This window comes from Carassius auratus, chromosome 50, assembly GCF_003368295.1.
Source record: "Carassius auratus strain Wakin chromosome 50, ASM336829v1, whole genome shotgun sequence".
Lineage (NCBI taxonomy): Eukaryota > Metazoa > Chordata > Actinopteri > Cypriniformes > Cyprinidae > Carassius > Carassius auratus.
The window spans coordinates 6165568-6192691 of NC_039292.1; the positions used below are offsets into that span (position 1 = coordinate 6165568).

Genomic DNA, 27124 nt, shown 5'->3' on the forward strand with positions numbered 1-27124 from the left:
TTTTCAATTTTTCTCTGAGAAACTACCACTATATTGTACCACTATTTTTCTCTGGGGAATTGGTGATCCTCTGCCCATCTTGACTTCTGAGAGACACTGCCACTCTGAGAGGCTCTTTTTATACCCAGTCATGTTACCAATTGACCTAATAAGTTGCAAATTGTTCCTTCAGCTGTTCCTTATATGTACATTTAACTTTTCCGGCCTGTTATTGCTACCTGTCCCTTCTTTTTCGTAATGTGTAGCTCTCATGAAATCCAAAATGAGCATGACATTTCAAAATGTCTCACCTTCAACATTTGATTTGTTATCTAAATCTATTATGAAAAAAATAGAGATTTGTAAATTATTCTATTCCTTTTTTACTCACAATTTGTACAGTGTCCCAACTTTTTTGGAATCGGGTTTGTATTTAAATTGTTATTTTCTACATTTTATTTATCTAAATAGAGTTGTGACATTTTAAGTTTAAATATTGAATACACATTTTAAATAAAGAATAATACATATGAAAAAATAAATGTAATCATTATATAATAAATAATTATATTTGCATTAGGATTTAATGGCGATATGAAATATGATGCATATTCATATTTGAAATAAAATATTGATCTGTTAAGTGTTCTTTTTTTAATGAATGATGCATGAAGTTATCACACAAATTATTTCCATTATGTACTACAATACGTTTCCATTCTAGTTTAATGTTTGTATTTTGAACACCCATGTCAGTGCATGTACTTTTTTGAGTGACTGTGAAAAAAGAATTTGTCACTGTGAATTTGACTCACGTAATTGATGAATTAGTCCTTCTGTGCTTTGGACACAACGAATGCAATGCAGATAATATTTTACACAAGTTGAAAATTAATTAAAAGACATAGGACTTTCTTTTCTTGTGTTGGGCATCAGCAAAAAAAAATGCACTTTCTAAAGATGTGCTGTAAACTTATGAGTCATAAATTTACAGCACATCCTCAGAAAGTGCAGTTTTTTAGTATTTTATCTTTTCACAATCTCTGCTTGCAAAAAGCATGCAAACCCAGTATAGCAAATGTGATTGTTTGTGTGAACTTTGAAGAGGAGGAGGGGGGATGAAGTATATTTCCTTATCAAACCACAGATCTGAGTTTCTATTTAGCATCACGTCCAAAAAAAAAAAAAAAAAAAAAAAAACCATTTAAAGATGTGGTGCAGACTTGGACTGTCTCAGACATCTGCAACAGCTCGTTATCAAAGCTTGAAGATCAGCTTCAGATCAGAAACCATGAGGGCATCTTCTATGTGTCTGGTGTTCGGGCTGGTCCTGCTGATGGCCCAGACTTCTGCTCAGTGTAAGTTCTCTTGAAGTACAGTTTTGTGACTAATTTATTAAGACATGAAGTTGTACATAAAATTTAAAGGGATTCAAATGGATCAAATGAGAAATAAAATAATTTTACAGCCAGGTACCATAGTGGAACCTGTATGTTCGTCACTGAACTTTGATTTCTCCAGTAAGCTAAAAACATACAGAGCTTGAAAGAACCCAGAAACAAACCGATGCTGATTAACCAGCCAGATATGGTCCTTCACAGAACCTAAAGTTCTAGAAAGGATCTTTATTTTGAAGGATGAACAATATCAAAATAATATTTGGTTGGATATTCAATCAATTTTATGGTTCTTTCCTAAAACTAGATTATGTATTTTATCTCACCAACAGCTCAGGCTGCTGCTCCAATTCCTGAGAAGTGCTGCTTCAATTTTATCGACTTTCAAATTCCAACCAACAAAATTGTGAGTGCTGTGAAGACAGATTCACATTGCCTTGTCCCTGGCATTGTGTAAGTATTTAACTCTAAAATATATTAAGAACAACTAGTAAACGCTCCTTTTAATTTGTAGACAAATGATAAAACGGATTTTGCGTATGTATGAAAATGTGAACTTTCCCCGCAGGGTTACGACACCTAGAACCGAATTTTGTGTGGATCCAGCAGAGGACTGGATAAAGGCTTGGATAAAGAGATATATGGAGGAGAAAGCAGCTCAAGAAAACAAAAAATAATACTGTTACTGCTTAATACAACTGTCCTTTCCTAAGAAATGAAATTTTGCATCTCCTGAAACTGAATGTTAAACTCTTTTCATTGGTAACACTTTACATAAAAGTTCATTAGTCAACATTAGTTAACATGAACTAAGAATGAACAATACCTCTACAGCATTTATTAATCTTAGTTAATGTTAATTTCAGCATTTATGGAACCTTTTTGTAAAGAATTACCTTTTCATTTAGCACTTAATCTTTGCAAATAAATATTAAAATGCAATGAGATTACCTGGTGTCAGACTCATTTGAATGTGTGCATATTCATGTAGACCTATTAAATTAGCATAAATAGTAGAAAAATGGGATAACTCTCATCAGGAAACATCTCATGTTTAATAATGTACAGTTAGGCAGAAAGAATAAAAGATGAAGATAACAAAAACAATCAGAAATTTGCATCTACACATACAAATAAAGAAACATGTTAGTGTAAAATACACAACAACAGTGTTGGGTTAGATTGTTTTATTTTATTAAATTTCTGTAAAATGTGAGGAGTTTTAATATTTTGAAAACTCATTGACATTTAGAATGTGAAGTGAGTTTATTATAAAGGGTAATCTGGGTGAGTATGGCTAAAATAACATCTGTTTAGATAAACTGATATAGGACCAGCCATAACTAAAAATCCAAGATCAGTTTAGGAATAGATTGAGGGACATCTAACATAATCGGATCACAATTAAAAAAAGAGAATAAAACATGAGCACACAAATGCTGTTAAAATCTGCAATTTTAAGGCAGAATGTTCAAGCAATATCCTATAATATTATTGTAATTATTTTATATCCATCCATATAAAGAAATGACAGTTGTTATTAATATCGATGATCATTTTGTATAACACCATCTATGGTAGGGACACAATTATATACGTACACAGCTAGCAAACGGGTTTAAACACATAGAAAATTGTTATTGTCATAACTTAGCTGTGCAATAATGTCAAAACAGGTCTTCAAATGTTTATGACCCAAAAGAAACACACAATGTCTCACACACCAGCAGAAACCAAAAACCATTTATCCATAGCTTTGTTTTCAATACACACATGCTTAGCTCTGTATGAACTCATGAAGCACTTGCTTCTGTCTGATTCTCCATCACACCCATACAAACATACCACCAGACCATCTAACACTAAGTTGCATTTACATTTATTCATTTAGCAGACACTTTTACCCAAAGTGACTTACAGCGCATTCAGGCTATACGTTTTTATACAAGTATGTGTGTTCCGTGGGAAGATGTGTGAATGTGGACTGAAGAGCTGAAAATGTCTGTCTGTACCGTCAGAAATTATTAAAAACATTAATGTTTGTGATAAACACAATTTTAAATTAAAGGAATATTGGTCAATATTCTCACTCTAATCGAAAGGTCGAGAACATACTTGACATACTGGGCATGTGGTGCAATACAATAGTCAACCAGAAGAGGGCGATAAAGTCGTGCGTGGATGTATCATTCATTTCATTCATGTTGCAATGGAAAGTGCAGTAAACTGTAATGTAGCACTCCAGCATGCGTTTCTTATGGGGTCATAAAACATCAGAGCATCAAAAGAGATGCAAGGAGTGTCTGATTTTGTAAGAAATGGAGCTTCATGATGTCTTTAAAAGATTTTTCCTTTTTTCTTGTTCTTTTCCATTGTCCTGAGAATAAAAAAGACAGAAACATTAGTGAAGAAATTGATTAAAATTATTATTAATTATGGTTACTGTAAATATAAATATTTTTCCATGTCCTCGATTTACAGGTGCATCTCAATAGATTAGAATGTTATGGAAAAGTTCATTTATTTCAGTAATTCAATTCAAATTGTGAAACTTGTGTATTAAAATCAATGCACACAGGCTAAAGTAGTTTAAGTCTTTGGTTCCTTAACCCTTGTGGATTGTTCAAATTCACTACCCTTTCGAGTTGTTCAGGATGAAAAAATCCACTCAATTAAACTGCTGTAAAAATGTATCAGATTCATATTTTTTTTTCAAATTTTTTTTTGCATAAATCTGTTAATCAACCTCAGTCCTGATCAAAACTACCAAATCTTTTTAAAAAATCCAAGATTTTAACTCTTTAATTGGCAAGTTCATACATGATGTCACTGATTTGGGGGAAAAAACACAAAATGACTTATTTTCAATATAAAAGTAATTGTGGCTGGATTTTTTTTTTACTTTTTATAACAGCCTTGGGCATGTCAAAGATTAGTAGCAACATTGGCTTTGATGCATTTTTAGTTTTTGTGCAGCATTAGATTTAATTTTTTTTGCCCCATTGACTTCCATTATAACAACATTTTTTGATTGCAAAGTCATGACACTATGTAATCATGCATTCTTGATTGTTTGTGGTTTTCCCTTTTGGGAAGAGGTAAAATTTGTAAATTTTACAGTTGATCACTAGGTGGGACCATTAACCCTTTAGATAGGCCTGTGTAAAAAAAGGCTTAGTTTCTGGCTTGTATATGAAGTTATATGGAGTATAACAGCAAATTATAATGTTTGTGTGTGTGTGAGATTCTTGATTGTTGGTGGTTTTCCCTGTTGGGAAGAGGTAACATTTGTTATTTTTACAGTTGATCACTAGGTGGGACCATTAACCATTTAGTTAGGCCTGTGCAAAAAAAAGCTTAGTTTCTGACTTGTATATGAAGCTATATGGAGTATAACAGCATATTATATTGAGTGTGTATGTGTGTGTGTGTGAGAAAGAGAGAGAGAGTGTGTGTGAGAGAGACCTTTGCGCACTTACCTTAATGTATTTCAGAAAATCGCAATGTACACCTCAGCTCTTAGAACTACATGGAGTAAACAAAAGTGTATTTATGCACCTGCTGCCTTTTAATGGTGGTGAAAGTATTCGGTTGTTAAGTGATGACGTAAGAAGCGCTGTTTCCAGGTCCAGGCCTCAACTCGCTTCACTTGAGAATATGACCTCAGCAGCCGTTTATGAGCACTGTTTATTCATATTGATAATTTAAGTTAAACGCTTTCAAACTTACGATATACACTACAGTCTCCGTGCTCACAGCGTCCCAAACACAAATAATTTTTATATTTCTTTTTATATTAATATTTTCATTGTCTGGCTATCTGGTACTTCGGTATGGAGTTAAAGGTTAATATTATAACTTTTTCGCTAGTATTCTATAACAGGGTTTATACAGAGATTCTTAAATTGAATTTACTACCTTTTTACCACCTATTTTACTACCATCACAATATTTTTACTACCAACACGGCTTCAAACTTCAACTGTAGCAGTGTTAAGTGTTAAGTAAAGTGACATGAAATATCCTTCCAAAATGAATTAATAACATATTTAATCACAATTTAATGAGGCAATTATAACTTAATTTCAACACTGGGAGGGAGAGAGAGAGAACCAGAGAGAGCGAGAAAGAGAAAGTCAGGAGAGGTTCTGTAGGTGTATGTGAGTGTGCATGTGTGTTAGGGCAAGTGAGTGAGCTACATTCAAGTAAGAGGGAACTCTACCATAGGACTTGGATTAATCAAGATATCACAGCAGGCCTTGGTCCATAGGATTTACTCAATATGTCAAAGAGTAACAATTACATAAAAATTAGAAGACAGACTGGACCTTTAGAATGAACAGCTACACAATGTGTAATAATAAAGTGCAATTGTACACTATAATAACAGTATTTCATTAATAAACAAATAACTTCAACACTGGACACAAGCCAAGCACTGTCCAACACACAGAAAGAGAGAGCGAGAGAGAGAAAAAAGAGAGAAAACATCAAACAGAAAACGCAAAGCCTCTCTTTGAAACTAATTTCGTTTTGTATTAATTTTATCTTCATTTTAATCCATGTTTCATTATTTTGTATAATCACAACATGTTCAGACATTAACCGAAACTCAGCGTATAGGTAGCCTAGGCTACTCGCCTCACAGACCTAAACAAATTAGAAATATCCTATATCTATTATCTACAGAAAGCTTGAAATTTCTACTTTTAAACAGAACCATTCAAAACTAAATAAAAGTAGGCTAATCCGTAAGAAATGCATTTTTCCCCGGCGCGTTCACTACTGCGAAGATCGCGAGTCAGTGTCAACCTCATCTTTGCAGCTGACACAGAAACACTTGTTTATTAATAAACAATTAAAATGTCATATTTTTTTTTTTACAATGTTTAGGTGCCGTTTACGCGTCACCACTGCATGAGAGAGAGAGAGAGAGAGAGAGAGAGACACACACACATGCAAGGTCTCTCCCGCTCTGCCGTGCGCTCGCTACACGGTTTGCATGCACGCTTTTGCTCGCTCGCTCTAGATTCGCAGGAGATTTGAACTAATTTCCAGGCATCATAACATTACAAAAGGAAATTGTAATATCTTTTTATTACTATTTTGGTATGATGAACATTCACTTTTGAGATTAAGCCTGTTTCACACTGGACGCCGAAGCGACGCGGAACGGAAAATCACGCGCGGTCCACCGCCTGCCTGTTCACACCTGTGATCGCATTTGTCACTCGCGGTATTTTAATTTGAAAATTGCTTATATTTTGACAATTGACCGGATTGTCTCGTGTTTCTTGGTGTGACTTCCTTCCGGAATTGACGCGGATTGCTTGCGGCTCGCGCAAAAAATAGACCAGACGCCGAAACTGGCGCTTCACTGTCGCCAAACGGAAAATCTAACCGCACTTGGTGCTTGTTAATTTCGGACCCTGGCTGCAGGCCAATAAAAACTGGACTGCGGGCCGCGGTTTGGACACCCATGATATAGACCCAGTTAGATGGGGCTTCCAAAATTTACTACCTCGTCAGATGACGTTTACTACTTTTTACTACTTTTTACTGGCCTTAATTTGGCATAATTTAATTTACTACCTTTTACTACCTTTTACAACCCCGCGAAAACCCTGTATAACATTGTGAGTTTATATTAGAACCTTTTGTTGTTTTCTCATGGTAACTGATAGAGCGTTTGGACATGGAAGCGCTGCTACGTGACGTCAGACCTAAGCGAATAGACAAAACAAAAGCAAAGTACGTGGATTTAAACACTTGCATGCCGTCGTGCTGGATATTTAATGGTGAGAAGAGCAGTGAGCAACACGAGAAAGGGCTTGACTTGTAAGTTTTAGAAATGATTATGTAGCGTGACCCCTCCAGCGAGCTGCAGCTTATTTGAAGTTGGTATTGCATTTTGGTTCATAATACATGTTCACAAATTTGATGCAAAGAAGATTTTTTTTTACAGGATTTTAAGAAATTTAAGTAATTCAGACAAGAGCAGTGAGTGATTTTCATTTTCATTTTCTTGGATTAACATTACAGCAGCCAGTAGCTAAATTAGGCGCGGTCCCTTTAAGAGACGATGAACGCATCCAATATAATACACATCCCATTTTTTTCCTCAACTGTTTACTTTCACTTAAGAAATAATTGACAGTTTTTGAGCATAATTTCCAAGGTGGATATTTTGACATTTTGTATGTATTTGTCAGCACAAGAGCAAAAATAAGCAAATTCGATGTTCAAGTGTTTTGACGCCTTTCTCTGCGTGAGCCCTGAACACCAGAACACCACAAGTACTGAATTGGGGTCTTTCACATCTTTTTGTTTGTTCAAACTGCTTTGTTCAGGTGCAGGAGGGACTTCAAGGAGAACTTCGCAGAAGAGAGCTAGGTTCAGTGTCGCTGTCCGTGATACGCGGCTCTCTCTCTCTCCACACCGAACACATAATGAGAGTAACCAGTTACTCTGTTCAGCTTTTCCGCGTCTTATTTTTGGATGCTTTAATGTTTAAATCGACAAGCAGTAAGGCGTAAAAACATGTGAAAAAGATAAGCTTTCGTGACGATGCGCAGCAGTGGCCCGTCAACTGTCTTGGGCATCTTTTTAGGCTGGCCTCAGCCAGTCGGTTATATGAAATATAAAGGTGAAAGTCATCATAGCTTGCTTAGTATAGACCCAGCTCCCAACCCAACTTTGAGAATAGATTAACGGCGATATTTTTTTTTATCGCCTGATAAGAGTCTCGCGTTAACGCAGCACGTTAACGCCGATAATGGCCCACCACTAAGATACCTTAAAGGGATAATTTGGTTATATTTGGAGATATTTGGAAGAATGACAGAATCAAACAGATCTCGGTCCACATTGACTTCCATAGTAGCAAAAAATATATACTATGGTAGTCAATGGGGACCGAGATCTGTTTGGTTACAAACATTCTTCCAAATATCTTCCTTTGTGTTCAGCAGAACAAAGAAAGTGCACAAAGGTCTCTCTCACACCCTCTCTTTCTCTCTCTCTATCACACACACACACTATAATTTGCTATTATACTCCATATAACTCCATACAAGCCAGAAACTAAGCCTTTTTTTGCACAGGCCTATCTAAAGGGTTAATGGTCCCACCTAGTGATCAACTGTAAAAAATAACAAATGTTACCTCTTCCCAACAGGGAAAACCACCAACAATCAAGAATCTCACACACACACAAACACTATAATTTGCTGTTATACTCCATATAACTCCATATACAAGCCAGAAACTAAGCCTTTTTTGCAGAGGCCTATTTAAAGGGTTAATGGTCCCACCTAGTGATCAACTATAAAAATATATTTTTTTTTACCTCTTCCCAAAAGGGAAAACCACAAACAATCAAGAATGCATGATTATATGGTGTCATGGCTTTGCAATCAAAAAATGTCGTTATAATGGAAGTCAATGGGGCAAAAACAGCCACCAACAACAAATTAGGAGAAAAAATGTAAATCTAATGCTGCACAAAAACTAACAATGCATCAGAGCCAATCTTGTTACTAATCTTTGACATGCCCAAGACTGTGATAAAAGGTAAAAAAAAATCCAGTCCACAATCACTTTTTATATTGAAAATATGTAATTTTGTGTGTTTTTTCCCCAAATCAGTGACATCATTTATGAACTTGGTAATTAAAAAGTTAAAATCTTGGAATTTTTGTTTTAAATTTGGTAGTTTTGATCAGGACTGAGGTTGATTAATATATTTATGCAAAAAAATGTTAAAAAAATATTTATCTGATACATTTTTACAGCAGTTTAATTTAGTGGATGTTTTTATCCACGAACATCCCGAAAGGGTAGTGAATTTGCCCACGGTGTACCGTTGAGTTTTTGAAAAATTTCAAAGCATTTCCCAAAATATGGGTCAAAATAAGATTTGTCACCAAAAAAATCATTCCATTACCTCAAACACAGAGAAAGTTGTGGCCAAAATAAGACTCAACTTTACCCCCTAGTGGACGAAAACGTCCCCAACAACCCACAAGGGTTAATTGTAATGATTTTGGCTAACATTTAACAAAAACCTGCCAATTCACAACTAATCTCAACAAATTTGTATATGGTGACATGCCAATCAGCTAATCAACTCAAAACCCCTGCAAAGGTTTCCTGAGCCTTTAAAATGGTCTCTCAGTTTGGTTCTCTAGGATACACAATCATGGGGAAGACACTTGTCCAGAAGACAATCATTGACACCCTTCACAAGGAGGGCAAGCCACAAACATTCATTGCCAAAGAAGCTGGCTGTTTACAGAGTGCTGTATCCAAGCATTTTAACAGAAAGTTGAGTGGAAGGAAAAAGATGCACAACCAACCGAGAGAACCGCAGCATTATGAGGATTGTCAAGTGAAATTGATATAAGAATTTTGAGTGAACTTCACAAGGAATGGACTGAGGATGGGGTCAAGGCATTAAGAGCCACCACAAACAGACGTGTCAAGGAATTTGCTGAACCACAGACAACATAAGAGGCATCTTACCTGGGCTAAGGAGAAGAACTGGACTGTTGCCCAGTGGTCCAAAGTCCTCTTTTCAGATGAGAGCAAGTTTTGTATTTCATTTGGAATCCAAGGTCCTAGAATCTGGAGGAAGGGTGGAGAAGCTCATAACCCAAGTTGCTTGAAGTCAAGTGTTAAGTTTCCACAGTCTGTGATGATTTGGGGTGCAATGTCATCTGCTGGTGTTGGTCCATTGTGTTTTCTGAAAACCAAAGTCACTGCACCCGTTTACCAAGAACTTTTGGAGCACTTCATGCTTCCTTTTTGCTGACCAGCTTTTGAAGATGCTGATTTCTTTTTCCTGCAGGATTTGGCACCTGACCACACTGCCAAAAGCACCAAAAGTTGGTTAAATGACCATGGTGTTGGTGTGCTTGACTGGCCAGCAAACTCACCAGACCTGAACCCCAGAGAGAATCTACACGGTATTGTCAAGAGGAAGATTTAAGAATTAATGCAAATGGAGCCCCTACCAAGTATTGAGTACATGTACAGTAAATAAACATTCTTTCCAGAAGGCCAAAAATTTACTTTGTCAATTTGTTGAGATGTTGAGTGAATTGGTGGGTTTTTGTTAAATATGAGCCAAAATCAAAAGAACCAAAGACTCAGTCTGTGTGCACTGAATTGAATACACAAGTTTCAAAATTTGAGTTGAATTATTGAAATGAACTTTTACATGTCATTCTAATTTATTGAGATGGACTTGTAATTTTTTTATTTAATTTAATTTTTTAAATATTTAATTTTATAATATTATATCACTACTATTCACAAGTTTAAAGTATTTTTTGTTGTTGAAAAGAAAATAATACTCAGCAAGGACACTTAAATTTGATAAAGAGTGACTGTAATGACTTCTATAAATGTCAGAAATTATTTTAAATAATTGCTGTTCTTTTGAAATTTCTATAAAAAACCCTGGAGGGGGAAAAAAATCTACAGACTACAAACTTTTGAACGGTAGTTAATGTATAACTAATGTCTGTTTTGGGGTTTCGTTTCATGTTCTTGTTTTCATGTCTTTTATTTTGTAGTTTGACTTATGCTGTTTATGTCATGCTTCCCTTGCTCTCTTGTCTTCATGCTATTGGTTGCTCTTGTTCAGTGTGTCATGTTCTCATTGGTTGTCTTAGTCATGTGTCTGTTTGCTCATTGATTTGTTCATGTCATGTGACCCTCATTGTCTGTTACAATTAGTCATGTTTTTGCCATTGTCCCTTGTTGTGTATTAATGTTGTATCCTGCTGTTAGTGAATCTGTTTCATGCTTCGTCAAGTCAAGTCTGTTCATTCCTAGTCAAGTCTATTCGTGCCTAGTCACGTATGTGTATCCTGTTTGGATTTTGGATTTCACTTCTGTAAATAAATCTGCACATGGGTTCTTACTACGCTCGCCTTCAGTGCAATCATTACAATAACATACTAATTAAAAAATTATAACTAAAAACAAGTTAAAAACAAACCACAATACGCAGAATTCTCTACAATATCCTTTATATAATTTATTAAATCATACATTTTATCAAATTTAAATAAAATATTAAAGGGGTCATATGAGGTTGCTAAGAATAACATTATTTTGTGTATTTGGTGAAATTAAATGTTTATGTGGTTTAAGGTTAAAAACATTTTTTTTTCCACATACTGTATATTATTGTTTCTTCTCTATGCCCCACCTTTCAGAAACGCATCTTTTATAAAGCTTATCCGTCTGAAATACAGTTTTATTTTTTCCGTTTTAATTTTTCTGGATTCATTTTTTTTCTGTTTAAATTTTTCTTGACTCCTTTTTTGATCATCAAAAAGCATGTCTAATTAATTAAAATCATGAAACTTATACATTTTCACAAATGTATTAAAAGTTTAACAAAAAATACATTTAGAGTCCTAGGAAATGTTTTATTTCTCACCATATTTTTTTATTGTTACCAAAGTCTGTGTTTTAGCATGTCTAATTATTTGAATGCATAAAAAAAACTTAATTTGTTCTTTTTTTTTTCTTAAAGTAGCCATATGATTTTTTTCTTCCCCTCAGAAAATTTTCTGGTTATCAAATACCGTATTTTTTGGACTATAAGTCGCACCTAAGTATAAGTCGCATCAGTCCAAAACTACGTCATGACGAGGAAAAAAAACATATATAAGTCGCACTGGACTATAAGTCGCATTTATTTAGAACCAAGAGAAAACATTACCGTCTCCAGCTGTGAGAGGGCACTCTATGTTTTCAGTGTAGACTACAGGAGCACTGAGCAGCATAGAGCGCCCTCTCCTGGCTGTAGATGGTAATGTTTTTTCTTGGTTCATTTCTCTCTGTTCATGTCAAATTAATTTTGATAAATAAGTCGCACCTGACTATAAGTCGCAGGACCTGCCAAACTATGAAAAAAAAGTGTGACTTATAGTCCAGAAAATACGGTAAAGGCATAAAACATCAATTTCATTGAGCTTTTAATTATTGAAAATTAAGCAAACTTTATTTTTGGGCAAACAAAGGGGATTTACTATAAAAATTATAGTTGTGTGATTATTCCCAAAAAAATTATATGCTGAAATCACCGCGAGTGTCACATGCACTTCAGTATCAGTACATTGTGCGTGTAGTAAACAAAACCTTCCATCTACGCCATTTATTAACAGAGACACCGAACATGCAAAATTCATATTTAAATAGACTTTTGTTGCTTAAGATTTACAGATACTAGTCCATGTTGTGATTAGATTAAAGTGTAATGACATACTTTTGATTCATTAAAAATTCATTAAAAATTTTACAAATAAGGTAACATTCCGTGTTAAACTGTGACTTCCATTTTTATGGCAGGATTCTGAGATTCCGTCCACGTTTTCCGCATTGTGGATATCATAGGGCCATACAATAAAACCCGTTATAAACTAGGTATTTGTTGCATCCAGTGAGAACATAATTTCAAAAAACTTCTGCAAAAACAAATATGCCAAATATTAGATGTATAGGGCCCTATGAAACTTTTTATTTTTTTCTTCACCATATATTTTATTGTTAACTTATTCTGTGTTTTAGCATGTGTAATTATTTAAATGCATAAAAAAACTAAATTAGTAAAAAAAAAATCTTAAAATAGCCTTATGTGAAATGTTTTTTCCCTTCAGAAATTCTGTGTATTTAAATTTTTCTGGTTATCAAATGAAGGCATAAAACATTCATTTAATTTATCTTTTAATTATTTAAAATTAAGCAAACTTTATTTTTTGGTAAAAAAAGGGGATTTACTATTAAAAATAAAACATGGAAGAAATGTTGTGTGATTATTCCTTAAAAAATTATGTTAGTTTCATTTTAATAGTAGTAGTAGTGGGCTATGTACATTCTGCTGAACAATAGTAATAGATTTCTGGCAAATACTTTTATTTTGACGGGTTTACCGTTACAGTTCTGTGTATGTGATACTACAGTCTAGGATGTGATATGACACTAGTATTACTCAAATCAAACGCTCAGATGCTCAAGAAGTGACTCTCAGTGCAGTTCTGGAGATGTTCCTCATGTGTTCACGTCTTTATTAGTGAGAGGAAAGAGGCTGAAATCAGCGCTTCCGTGTGTTTAATGAATGAAGACACGCTTCTGCGCCATTCATTAACACAGACACGCAGAACATGCAGGATTCATATTTAAATATACTTTTCCGGGTTAATATTTGCAGATATTAGTCCATATCGTGATTTTATGTAAGTGCATGACCTACTTTTGATTAATTCATTCAAAATTTGACAAATTCCGTGACATTCTGCGTTAAACTGTAAATTACGTTTTTATGATTGGATTCCACGATTCCGTCCACATTTTCTGCATCGCGGAAATCATTGGGCCCGACACTTTAAAACCGAATGGTTTAAACCAGCGGGTCCCGCTTTTATTAAATTATTTGTCCCGCCCCAGCCCGCAAACAAAGTAAAATTTCTTTACCCACCGCGACCCGCGCATCGGGGACATCACAGAAGATACATTGCTAGACCTTCGTATTGTAACCTTATCAAAGAACCTAATAAAATATGAAAATATATATTCCAAATATTTAATATAGGTTATATGAAATTGCACTAGTGATCGTTCGTCCGTGTACGAATCTTTTAGGTGAATGGACCGTTCTCGTTCAGGTAACCCGCTGACTTATATTTCTCGTTCACTGAGGTACCTCCCTCCACAGCAGCGCGTGCGCAGCTCATGAACAGCTTGTGTGACGGAGCATGTTATTTGTTAAATGTAGTGAACGAATCCGCCCTTCACTGAACGAGATCGAGAGATATTCTCATTCGTGAGAGTTGAATGAACTGATACATCTAGTTTATGAACGAAATGAATGAGTATACAGGGTCAGTGAGCCAAGCATGTAAATCTCGATCAGCAATCAGCAGACACAACGGGCAGTTATAGGTGCTGTGCAGATACGCTCGCTTTCATATTTAGCATACAGGACATAACTCCATGTTTAATCCCCGATTAATGTGAATATTATATATATATATATATATGAACTGTCTGACCAAACAATTAAAATGTTAATTATGCAAGAAACTGAACAACTTATTTAAACTATTTAATGCGATTATGCACACATTTTAGTAAAGCCAAATCAGTTTAGTAAAGCCACTAATGCAGCCATCTCGCTGTAGTGCTTTTTTGCTGCTTTTGTGAGGAGAAAAAACACAGACGTCCATAGGGAGGCACTGGAAGCGTGCGTTGCACACACAAACATGAAATACGTCTCTTACAAATCCGGAACGCAGTCATTCTTTGAAGTATCGATACTAATAAATTTAGGTATCGTGACGTTTTTAATTTCCGAGAATCACGATACTTTTGAAGTATCGGTGCACCGTGCAACACTAGTCTGGACTCCTTTATTAATGGAGTATATAAACAGACGTTTCAATATATTTGTATTAAATGCATTTTCTGATAATTTATATGTCACGTTTTTACTGCAAATGTCGAAATATGTGCTCATTGGTCCATCAGTGCTTGAGTCACTGATCACATTAGAATAAAATATCTCATAATAAAATACAAAATTGACTGATTTATGAATGTATATGCATAGTTCTCATCAGTCGGAAATACAGATAAACGCTTTCATTTGTTGTATTTTTGATCATGAAAGAAAACCGAACAACAAAAAAGCGAATCATACCACCGTCTGAGGTTGTGCTTCAAGTCGAACGCACCCATTTTTAAATCGTTCGCAGCTGAGCATCACGAGAGGCGGATCTGCACCAGAGCACACATTTGAACGAGCTGCACAAAGTCATTTTCAGATGCAATTAAAAAAAAAAAAACAACCCTGGATAGCCTAGATTAGGCCCATATTCACAAATGTGTTAGCTATGGAATGAAATATCTGATATTCCGATTGTCAAATACATGCAAGTGGAAGTGTATTGTTGTTTAAACACCTTTATAACAATCGCGTTAGTTGAGATTCAAATTTTGAAATAGGCTTAAATCAAACACATTTTAATTCAGATACTGTATATGTATATATATATATATATATATATATATATATATATATATATATATATATATATATATATATATATATATATACACACACACACAGACCCGACCCGTATCCGACACAGTTGGATATTTTTCACCCGTTTCAGCCAAATTTGCGGGTCACCCGTGGGGTACCGAACCCGTGCAGGACTCTAATGTGGATGACTCTTAACTTTCATAAAGAATATCTCTTTGGGTTTGAGATTTAAGTATTTGCAACTTTACAGATCTTATTTATGGACCAAGAGCTTGTAACACTCCAAAGAAAACGTAAAAATTGAAAATCACATCATATGACCCCTTTAATGTATTTCTTTTTTTAAATTTTGTTTTCAAATACACTAAAATAACTAAATTATTACTAAATAATAAAACTTTATTTCAGGTTAAAAAAAGGTCAGTCTGCTTGAATCTACTTATATGCATGAGTGCAGTTCCTCATTTAAAATATTGTTTTGCTAGCGAGTTACAGAAATGCTATTTTAAGAGAAAGACACTATAGAAATGAGCAGAAAGAACAGCAGAGTCTCACTTTGATGCATCAAGTTTCTGCTGCTCCAGGATGCGTTGCTGGGACTCCCAGTTGGCTTTTTCCTCCTCAAACTGGCGCCTCTTCTCCTCAAGCTCTTTATACTGAGCTTCTATATTCTTCTTCATCTGTTGGTGACGCCGCTCCAACTGCATCACAGATGTCAAAGGATTTTTAGTTAAGTATGTGATATTAGCCATGACAAATATGGAGAGCAATGGGAACAAATGCTTAAAAAAAAACCTTATCTGGACCTAGAAACCAAACACAAGCGTCCTAACATACACACCTCGGCCTCAGAGTCCTTCAGTTTTTGCTTCTTTTCTTTGACCTTCATCTCAAAGACCTGCTCCATCTCTGTCTCCATCTTCTTCATCTTCATCACATGCTCCCTCCTCCATCTGGGCCAGGGGACTCCTGCAAGAGAGTCATTTCAACAATTGTAACAGATTTGGAGACATTTAGTAATACATCACTTGCTCATCAATGAATCCTCTACAGTGAATGGGTGCCGTCAGAATTAGAGTCCAAACAGTTGATAAAAACATCACAATAATCCAAATTAGGTAAAGCAATATTATGGATAGAGGACTCGTATTTTGGTTGAATTGTCTTGATGGATTTGTTTCCTACAAACATGGAGCTTTTTAATTCACATGTTAATAGATGGATGTGGATCAATGCTTGTGGATTATTGTGATGTTTTTATGAACTCATCTACATCCTGGATGGCCTGAGGGTGAGTAAACTTAAAGCACAATTTTTATTTTTGGGTGTACTATACCTTGAAGGGTAGAATTTTAAAAAAAAATTAACCGTTAGGCTACAGGAAAGGATCGACAAACTTTGCAAAATTGATCCAAACAAAGGGTGTTTAGGAAAAAACTGAAACACACTGAGCTAAAAATAGGTGTCGACCTGCTGCAGGATTGCATTTCTAAAGTTAATCTGTCTGTGGATACTATAAAAAGCACTAATACTAAGGTCAAAACTTTGAAGTCCAATGTTTTTTTCTTTGCACCTTGCAGCCCATTTTATGACATGAAATTCTTCTGAAATTTCCAGCTTGTCATGAATGCTTTGGACAACAGAGGTGTGAATAATTTAGCCATCTTTGGTAAAAGTTAAGGAACTCTACATTTCTAAAATGTCTTTTCTTTTGTAATCACAGCGGCCAGGAATCACGTCAACAGGATGTGTTTGGCTGCTGACATTCCCCTCATCGAGAGCGGCACGGCTGGATATTTGGGACAAGTCACAGTTATCAAGAAGGCAGGCTCTTCTATTAAATCAGCAACTTTTGTGGCACATGTTGCTGTATTCATCTCAATGTCACTCTCTAGGCATTCACCTTTTGTAAATCTGCAAACTGCAGGGTCAAACAGAGTGCTATGAGTGTCAGCCTAAACCCACGCAGAAAACCTTCCCAGGCTGCACCATTCGCAACACTCCCTCAGAGTATCAGTGTGTAATTTATATTGTTTTCCATGTTCAAGGATGTTGTATTTTTTTAATTAATGTACTTTGAACAAACAATATTGAATGAAAGGGAAAATCCACAGCTGTGAATTAATGACAGAGAGAAACTGGTTGTGTGTGTGTGTGTGAATTAGCTCTGTCTGTACAGTGTCTAATAATAGTGAAGCTGCAAGTTGAATTACTTCAGAAGCATTGTGAAGTTGTAGCCTTTTAATGTGCTATCCAAGCTTATTTATGAAATATTGAGTTTGTGTGCTTCTGAATGTCTGTGTATGCACAGTGCAGTCTCTGATGTTCATCTGCTTCAGTGCACCGCAGTAGTATAGAACAGTGGTTAAACTGACACGACTTTCCCTCAAAAAACACATCAAAACCACCAGTGCTTGAGTCTTCACCATCACAGGGGTAGAAAACTGTCACCCTCACAGCCGCTAGTCTCATCACAGAGACTAAACTGATGATATTCCTAAACTAGGGCCCTATGAAATCAACTTTACTCATTCCCATATTCTGCTTTTATGTTTTAATAATACACAAATAAAAACACTGAAAGCCTCATCAACATAATCTCTCTTCAATATCAGTTAAGTGTGCGCTTTCTATCACTTAATGCTTGTTACATTTGTCAGATTACAATCTTACCACAACCCCTTCACAATGATTTTGAACTGTAACCAACTAATTAAATTATATTACATAACTGTTATATATTATGCATATCTGTAGAGAACCCGCATTAAATTATCCTGCTAAAACAGCTTACAGTTTCAAAATCCTTTGTACATAGCTAACAATAACGAAGTTAAAACTATAATACTACCATAGACACAGTATAACAATATTAAAGACGACAAGATACTGCTTGTTATAACTAAACAATCTTTTATTGATACCATTTTAAGAATACTAAAGAAATTAATTATGATTGCCTTCCTCCAACTTACCACTTCAATATTCTTAAAGCCGGTGAGCACCAGGTTTTTCAGCAGCTCGCAGCCGATGCCTCCCGCTCCGACCACCAGCACCCGGCAGGAGGAGAGGGAGTCGGCGAGCTCTTTGTGGAGAGGTCCCACCAGTTTTGCCATTCTCGGCGTTTCAGCGGCGCGGACAAGCAGCAGTTTGATCCAGCGCGGAGGGAAGAGACGCGCGGCAGGTGCGCATGCGCAGAGGATGAGCGCGCAGCACAAAAGCGAGTAACACGCAGCTGGATTTACTAGCGACTTCTGCTGGTGCGGCTCAGCTACAAAATACATTTATTAGATCATAAAACGGAAATAAAACGAATACAATTCCTGACAGCAAATATTTACATAATTAAATCAGACTAACACTTTGCAATATGGTCACATTTGTTCAAATGTGTAAATGCATTTGGCCTATAGACCTTATTCATTCGTGTTAGTTCACAATAAATTAAATAACAAATTAATGTTGACATATATAACAATTTTGATTTAAAAAATGTATTAGTAGCCTAACTATTGAAATGACTGATATTAATAAATGCTCTAGTATTTATTGGTATTAGTATTTATTTACTACGTGTAAACAAGTGTAGTCAACTAATTTTAACAAATAAAATCTTTTTGTAAAGTGGTACCATCTTTAGTTACTTTCAATAGTACTTTTGAAAAATAAATAAATGAAGTGTTAAAACGTGTATTTTTAATGTTGTATTACTTTTGATGACTGATGATGAATTTATTTATTTATTATTTAAATAGTTGAAAATACTGTACATTAAATAACAATAGACATAAACAGAATAACAATAAACAAATATTATAATGATTAAATGTGGATTAAAAAATTAATACAAATATGTATATACACCCCATGACTCTCATTTTCATAACTGAAGTCGGTGATAATGGGGCCTGATTCATCCAGCACAGAGAGTCTGCCTTCCTCCAACAGCAATTATTAAGTAATTAAAAAAAAAAAAAAATTTAATAAGTATTTAAAATTAAAGTTATACTTTTGAAAAAAAAAACACATCCTGTATTTTTTAGGTTGCATTATTTTTAATGACTGAATCTATTTATGTAAATATGAAAATATAATGACATTAAATAATGAAAATAGAACAACTAATAAAGCAGCCTAGCCTAATGATTCTGCTTTGTATATATGTGTGTGTGAGAGAGAGAGACGTGACATACAGCTAAGTATGTTGACCATACTCGGAATTCATGCTCTGCACACACACAGCAGTGAACACACACCCGGAGCAGTGGGCAGCCATTTATGCTGTGACGCCAGGGGAGCAGTTGGAGGTTCAGTGCCTTGCTAAAAGGCTCCTCAGTCGTGGTATTGAAGATGGTATACATTCACTCCCCCAACCTACAATTCCTGCGCAACCTTTGGATTACAAGTCCAAATCTGTAATCATTAGGCCATGATTTCCCAACATGATTCATACGTATACACACACACACACACACACACACACACACACTCCTATAATATATGTATAGGCCTATATGCACACACACACACATACTGTATATTTTTATAATATATGTAAATGCCTATATGCCCACACACACACACACACACACACATTTGTATAATATATGTATAGGCCTATATGCACACACACACACACACACACACACATACTGTATATTTTTATAATATATGTAAATGCCTATATGCCCACACACACACACACACACACATTTGTATAATATATGTATAGGCCTATATGCACACACACGCACATTTGTATAACACATGTATGCCTATATGCCCCCCCCCCCCCCCGACACACACACACACACACACACACACTTGTATAACATATGAACAGGCCTATATGTACACCCAAAATTGCATTTTCATGCAGCTTTGCTCCTCTGTATAATGAATGACGTGGTTAAGACTAAAACTGCAGCGCATTAAATAGCCACCGCTGAAGTTGTGAAGTGTAGGCGTCAGTTTCAGAAGGGTGTTTTTCTCAGAATAATGATGGTCTGATCTACGTGTCTTTTCCAGTGAACTGAAAGGCCTGTTCTGCTCTTCTGACAAGAACACATTTTAAACTAATTCTTTAAAGGGAATTTACAAAATAGTCAAGTTTAATGTAGATTAAGTGGATGACTTTGTCCTGCAATTATATGGAGAAACTTTTAAATCACTTCATTCAATTAAATCCTGAAAAAGTCCAATAGAGTGATTCAGATCTCACATTAGCCAGTTTGGCTAATTTGATCATATCCTACATACTGTAACACTAAGTACCTCATATCAAAATGAGTCATAACAGAATGAGTCAACGTTTCTCATGTCATTACTAAAGAAATTAAAATGACACACTGCTGCTGGTTCCTCGGGGGTTTTGATGCTCTGCTGAATGAATCTGGTTTATGGTTCATTCACTGTACTTTAGTAATAATATTTTAGCAGGTCTGCATTTTACTCTGTTAAATTATCAAATCGTTACTGGTGTATTTGTCAAATGTATCATGAATATTACTGAAAACAAATAAACATGCACAGTTTGTGAGCAAGATGATTATATAACTGATAAATACATATTCATACACCTTTACACATTCTAGTAGAGTATTTGCATTTGTGCCATTTACTGAACATGAAAATGAGAGTACATATCATACAAAAAACCACAGGCCAAATGTGCTGAATGCTAAGATCTTGATCATTATCAGGTTGAGTAGATTTTTGCTGAGATGCATCACCTTTATATTACATCATCACTTGGCTTTCCATTGTTTCGAGAAAAACGACCCTTTATGTAATATGTAAAGAGCATTTCACGCATCGATTATAAACAGATTAAGAAAAAAAGTTGGAACATCATATGGATACCACATGAAATGCTAAACACTGTAAACATTAAAAGTGCTTATATCACCAGATCAATGACAGACCAAAATAGAAGCTGTTTGATAATGAGAGCAGGATGTGTTTTTTTTTTAGTTTTTTTGTTTTTTACACAGCGCTATATAAAGACTTGTGTGGGATCTTGATTAAAAATAATAATAAAAAATTCATTTAATATTTAGGCAATACAGTACTTAAATCTAAATAAGTGAAATACATATACTCTATAGAAAAAAGTAGAATTATTTAAATAGTTATTTTCTACATTTTATTTATCTAAAAATTATTATTACTAATAGTTTTTAATTATCAAAGTCATAGTATTGTTAAAGTTGTGACATTTTATGTTAAATATTTAATACTAATAATAATTTAATATTTTACATTGTAAATAATTACATTTTAACTGAATAATTACATTTGAAATGTAGAATAATACATATTAAACATTTCAAGTCGTGGCCTAATGGTTAGAGATTTGGAATCCAAAGGTTGCGAGTTCAAGTCTCGGGCCGGCAGGAATCATAGATGGGGTGGGGATGGGGTGGGGGGGGGGTGAATGTACAGCACTCCCAATACCACGACTGAGGTGCCCTTGAGCAAGGCACTAAACCCCCAACTTCTCCCTGGGCACTGCAGCATAAATGGCTGCCCACTGCTGTGTGTTTGCACTGTGGATGGGTTAAATGCAGAACTTGAATTCTAAGTATAGGTCATCATGTTTGGCTATATGTCATGTCACTTTCACATCATATTTAGATCATAATATATTTGCATCAGGATTTAATGTCATTATGATGCATATTCATTTGTGAATTGCATGAAGTTGTCACAAAAATTATTTCCATTTTGTACTACAGCATGTTTGCATTCTAGTTTAATATTTGTATTTTGAACACCCATGTCAGTGCAGATACTTTTTTACGTGACTGTGAAAAATGAATTTGTCACTGTGAATTTGACTCATGCAATTGATGAATTACAGTCCTTCTGTGCTTTGGACACAAAGAATGCAATGCAGATATTATTTTACACAATATGTTACACAAGTTGATATTAATTTTGAAGACAAATTACTTTCTTTCTTATGTTGGGCATCAGCAAAAACTGCTCTCTCTGAAGATGCTTTAAACTGACTCCTGTATTTTATCTTCTCACGATCTCTGCTTGCAAAAAGCATGCAAACCCAATATAGCAAATGTGATTCTCTGTGTGGGCTTTAAAGTAGAGGAGGGGGGATGAAATATATTTCCTTATCAAACCACAGATCTGAGTTTCTGTTTAACATCACGTCCGAAAAAACATTTAAAGGTGTGGTGCATACTTGGACTGTCTCAGACATCTGCAGAAGCTCGTTATCAAACCTTTAAGATCAGCTTCAGATCAGAAACCATGAGGGCATCTTCTATGTGTCTGGTGTTCGGGCTGGTCCTGATGATGGCCTGGACTTCTGAGGCTCAGCGTAAGTTCTCTTGGAATACAGTTTTGCTACTGACTAAATTATTATTTAAATAAGACATGAAGTTGTACATAAAGTTTAAGTGATTAAAATGGATCAAATTAGAAATAAAATAATTTTACAGCCAGGTACCATACGGGAACCTTTGTATGTTCATCACTGAACTTTGATTTCTTCAGTGAGTTAAAAACATACAGAGCTTGAAAGAACCCAGAAACAACCCGATGCTGATTAACCAGCCAGATATGGTCCTTCACAGAACCTAAAGTTCTAGAAAGGACCTTTATTTTGAAGGATGATAATATCGAATTAATATTTATATTTTAGATATTTTATACATGGTTGGACATGATCAGTTTTATCGTTCTCTCCTAAAACTAAACAATATTTATCTCTCCAACAGCTTATGGTCCTGCAGTCCCTCAGAATTGCTGCTTCAATTTTATCGACTTTCAAATTCCAACTGCAAAAATTGTGAGTGCTGTGAAGACAAATTCACATTGCCCTGTCCCTGGCATTGTGTAAGTATTTAACTCTAAAATATATTATTTTATATTTAATTTATTGCTCCTTTTAAATTGTAGACAAATGATAAAAACTGATGATAACCCCCCCCCCTTCCCACCCCGCAGGGTTACGACACCTAGAACCACATTTTGTGTGAAACCAGACGAGGCTTGGATAAAGAGTTATAGGGAGAAGCATCCATCTTAAGAAATAAAAACACATTATATTATGCACAAAATAATACTGTTACTGCTTTTTTTTAACAACTGTCCTTTCTTAAGAAATGCATTTTTGCATTTCCTGAAACTGAATTAAACTCTTTTCATTAGTAACACTTTACAATAAAGTTTAGTTAACTACTTAAGTTAACATGAACTAAGAATGAACAATACCTCTACAGCATTTATTAATCTTAATTAATGTTAATTTCAGCATTTATGGAACCTTTTTGTAAAGAATTACCTTTTCATTTAGCACTTAATCTTTGCAAATAAATATTAAAATGCAATGAGATTACCTGGTGTCAGACTCATTTGAATGTGTGCATATTCATGTATACCTATTAAATTAGCATAAATAGTAGAAAAGATGGTGTAACTCTCATCAGGATAACATTTCATGTTTAATGTACAGTTCGGCAGAAAGAATAAAAGACAAAGATAACATAAAAAACAATCAGAAATTAATATACATACACATACAAATAAAAATAAATACAAACATGAAAAAGATAAAGGTTCTGATTATATAAGACATATAGGTATTCTTGCCACACACACACAAAATCATTGCAAAGATGCCATTCTATTCCTAAGATTATATATATATATATATATATATATTATTATTTTTATTTTTTTTTCCTATTAAAGCAACATACTGTACTAGAAGATCAGTGTGTGGTTGTAGGTCCAGGAAAGGTGGGTGTTTGAAACATCTCAGTGCTTATCAAACCTCAGATCTGAGTTTCAATTACATCACACTGGAAAATATTGCAAGCACGAAACAGCTTCTAATTCATTCAGATTTTTCCAAAAACTCATCATCAAATCCTGCAGATCATCTTCAGATCAGAAACCATGAGAACATCTTGTGTTCTGGTGTTTGGACTGGTCCTGCTCATCACTTCTGAAACTCAAAGTAGGTTCTCTTGTAGTCTGAATTATTTATTTACATATTTACAAAGGTGTACACAATTTAACACAAGGATACAGTTGATCTGTAGAGAAATCCCACATATTTAGTGTAAAATCTGTTTTCTGAAAATCAATGTTGTTGTTTTATCAGCATCTTTAATCTAGTTTTATTTTAATAATTTCCAAATTCCACACATTACTTTTAAAATATATTTTGTCACAGAAATTCAACCATATTAAATGTTAACTTTTTTCCTCATGGTTTCAACATCTAGAGGCAAATTAAGTGTGAAAGTAGACATTGCTTGGGGAAATAGATGAGCTTTATCAATAAAAATGCAACAGTTGTATCCAAAATGATGTTTATTGTTCAGAATCATTTTCTTTCTAAATGCGTTTTTGTTCCTCATTGAGTGAGATAATGTGACAGGAATTGAAATGGCTTGAATCTAAACTAGTTTTTGTGAGTCCTGTTTCCAAATATGGTCCTAGTTCAGAAAATAGTTAATTATGGAACGGGATGTGCTGCATAAATAAATAAATATTTAGGAACTAGTATTTTTGGTTTTATGCTAATGTTTTGCTAATGTACCAAGACACAATAAAATACATATTTACAAACCTAAACAACAGTGATGGACTAAATTGTTTCGTTTTCATTTACTTGTATTTAACTCTAAAATATATAATAAAAATAAGTAACTATGTAAAATTCTAATGATACTGCAATATTACGAAAAAAGTATATAATACCATATGATATGCTTATATTTTATTTCCTCTTCAATACAGAAAGATATTAGGCCAATAAAAACCTAAAAACTCTTCTCATTTTGCAGAAATTGAACCAAATCTATGCTCAAAAATATTGAAAAATATTGAAATGCAGAGATTACCTGGTGTCTCGACATGATTTCATATTAAATACTGATAAGAAAAGACAACATGACCATTATCAGCATAACATTTCATGTTTAATAATGTACAGTTAGCCAGAAAGAATAAGAGATGAAGATAAAAAGGGAAGAAAAACAATCAGAAATTTAAAACTGTATACATATACAAAAAAATGTAGATTGCCATTACAAATTAAGAAAAAAAAACATGTCTAGAGCCATGTTCAGGTGTACTATAAAAAAAAGTGTAGCATTTAAAGAACAGATTTTTACTTTTTCCCAGAATACTGTTCTACTAAAAACCTTAAACTAAAAATACTTCAGAGCATCTGTGTGGTTTTACTGATGCACAACAGGAAGAACTGAGTGTTCAAACATGCATAATGACAAACCTTCAACATATATAATAGTGTTATTGCCCCTTGCATTGAGAGTTTTGTGCACGTTGCTGTCTATACTCTGTTTGGCATGTGTTAGACCTGGAGCCTGTGTGTTATAAATCTAAACTTTCACTCTCATTGACATTTATAATGGGAAGTGAGTTTATTATAAAGGGCAATCTGGGTGAGTATGGCTAAAATAACATCTGTTTAGATAAACTGATCTAGGATCAGCCATAACAACTAAAAATCCAAGTCCCAACTGTTAAAATGAAACAAACTGGTCTCAGATCAGTTTAGGAATAGATTGAGGGACATCTAACATAATCGGATCACAATAAAAAATAAAAAAAGAGAGAATAAAACATAAGCAGACAAATGCCGTAAAAGTCTGCAATTTTAAGGCATAATGTTTGCGCAATATCCTATAATATTATTGTAATTCTTTTATATCTATCCATATCAAAAAATTACTATTGTTATTAATATTGACAACCATGCCATTTTATATAACACCATCTATGGTAGGGACACAATTTTATACGTACACAGCCAGCAAACGGGTTTAAACACATGGAAAATTGTTACTGTCATAATTTAACTGCGCAATAATGTCAAAACAGGTCTTCGAATATTTATGACCCCAAAGAAACACACAATGTCTCACACACCAGCAGAAACTAAAAAACATTTATCCATAGCTTTGTTTTCGACACACACATGCTTAGCTCTGTATGAACTCATGAAGCACTTGCTTCTGTCTGATTCTCCTTCACACCCATACAAACCTACCACCAGAACATCTAACACTAAGATGTGTGAATGTGGACTGAAGAGCTGAAAGTGTCTGTCTGTACTCTCAGAAATTATTACCAACATGAAGTATTGTTTGTAATAACCACAATATAAAGTTTCAAAGGAATGTTGGTCAATATTCTCACTCTAATCGAAAGGTCCAGAACATACTTGACACACTGGGCATGAGGTGCAATATAATAGTCAACCAGAAGAGGGCGAGTGTGGATGTGACTATAAAAATATCCTACATTTCATTCCTTTCATTCATGCTGCAGTGGAAAGTGCAGTAAACTGTAATGTAGCACTCCAGCATGCGTTTCTTATGGGGTCATAAAACATCAGAGCATCGAAAGAGATGCAAGGAGTTTCTGGTTTTATAAGGAATGGAGCTTCAGGATGTCTTTAAAAGATTTTTCCTTTTTTCTTGTTCTTTTCCATTGTCCTGAGAATAAAAAAAGGACAAAAACATTAGTAAAGAAATTTTTCAATAATAAATTGTTAGTTATGGTTACTGTAAATTTAAATATTTTCCATGTCCTCTATCAACATTTTTAATGATTGATATTATTCTGATAGCAATACTTCACACCACTATTCATTTTTGGTTGGAAAGAAAATAATACTCCGCTAGAACAC

The 27124-nt window shown here is 34.6% G+C and overlaps 3 protein-coding genes across 8 annotated transcripts in view; 2 read left to right on the top strand and 1 right to left on the bottom strand.

The window, feature by feature from the left end:
- The first annotated feature begins 1177 nt into the window (after positions 1–1177).
- On the top strand, positions 1178–2323 carry LOC113066782 (C-C motif chemokine 3). Its single transcript, XM_026238804.1, has 3 exons — positions 1178–1337; positions 1709–1829; positions 1945–2323. Exons 1-3 carry the CDS (start codon positions 1190–1192, stop codon positions 2051–2053), a joined length of 378 nt encoding a protein of 125 aa, XP_026094589.1. The 5' UTR covers positions 1178–1189; the 3' UTR covers positions 2054–2323.
- A 780-nt stretch (positions 2324–3103) lies between these two features.
- The window catches only part of LOC113066779 (septin-7-like), a 47220-nt gene continuing 23199 nt past the window's right edge, over positions 3104–27124 (bottom strand). For 5 of the 6 annotated variants that reach the window (XM_026238796.1, XM_026238795.1, XM_026238798.1 and 2 more), the window contains one exon: positions 25370–26930. In XM_026238796.1, the coding sequence (XP_026094581.1) occupies positions 26891–26930 (40 nt within the window). In that variant the 3' untranslated portion in view covers positions 25370–26890. Of the gene's footprint in view, positions 3754–15990; positions 16137–16276; positions 16405–25369; positions 26931–27124 lie in introns of those variants that run through there. The other variant, XR_003279221.1, reaches the window with a different exon arrangement.
- Positions 22617–23791, top strand: LOC113066783 (C-C motif chemokine 14-like). The gene is made up of 3 exons (XM_026238805.1): positions 22617–22774; positions 23175–23292; positions 23404–23791. The coding sequence occupies exons 1-3, from the start codon at positions 22705–22707 to the stop codon at positions 23483–23485; spliced, it is 270 nt and encodes an 89-aa protein (XP_026094590.1). The 5' UTR covers positions 22617–22704; the 3' UTR covers positions 23486–23791.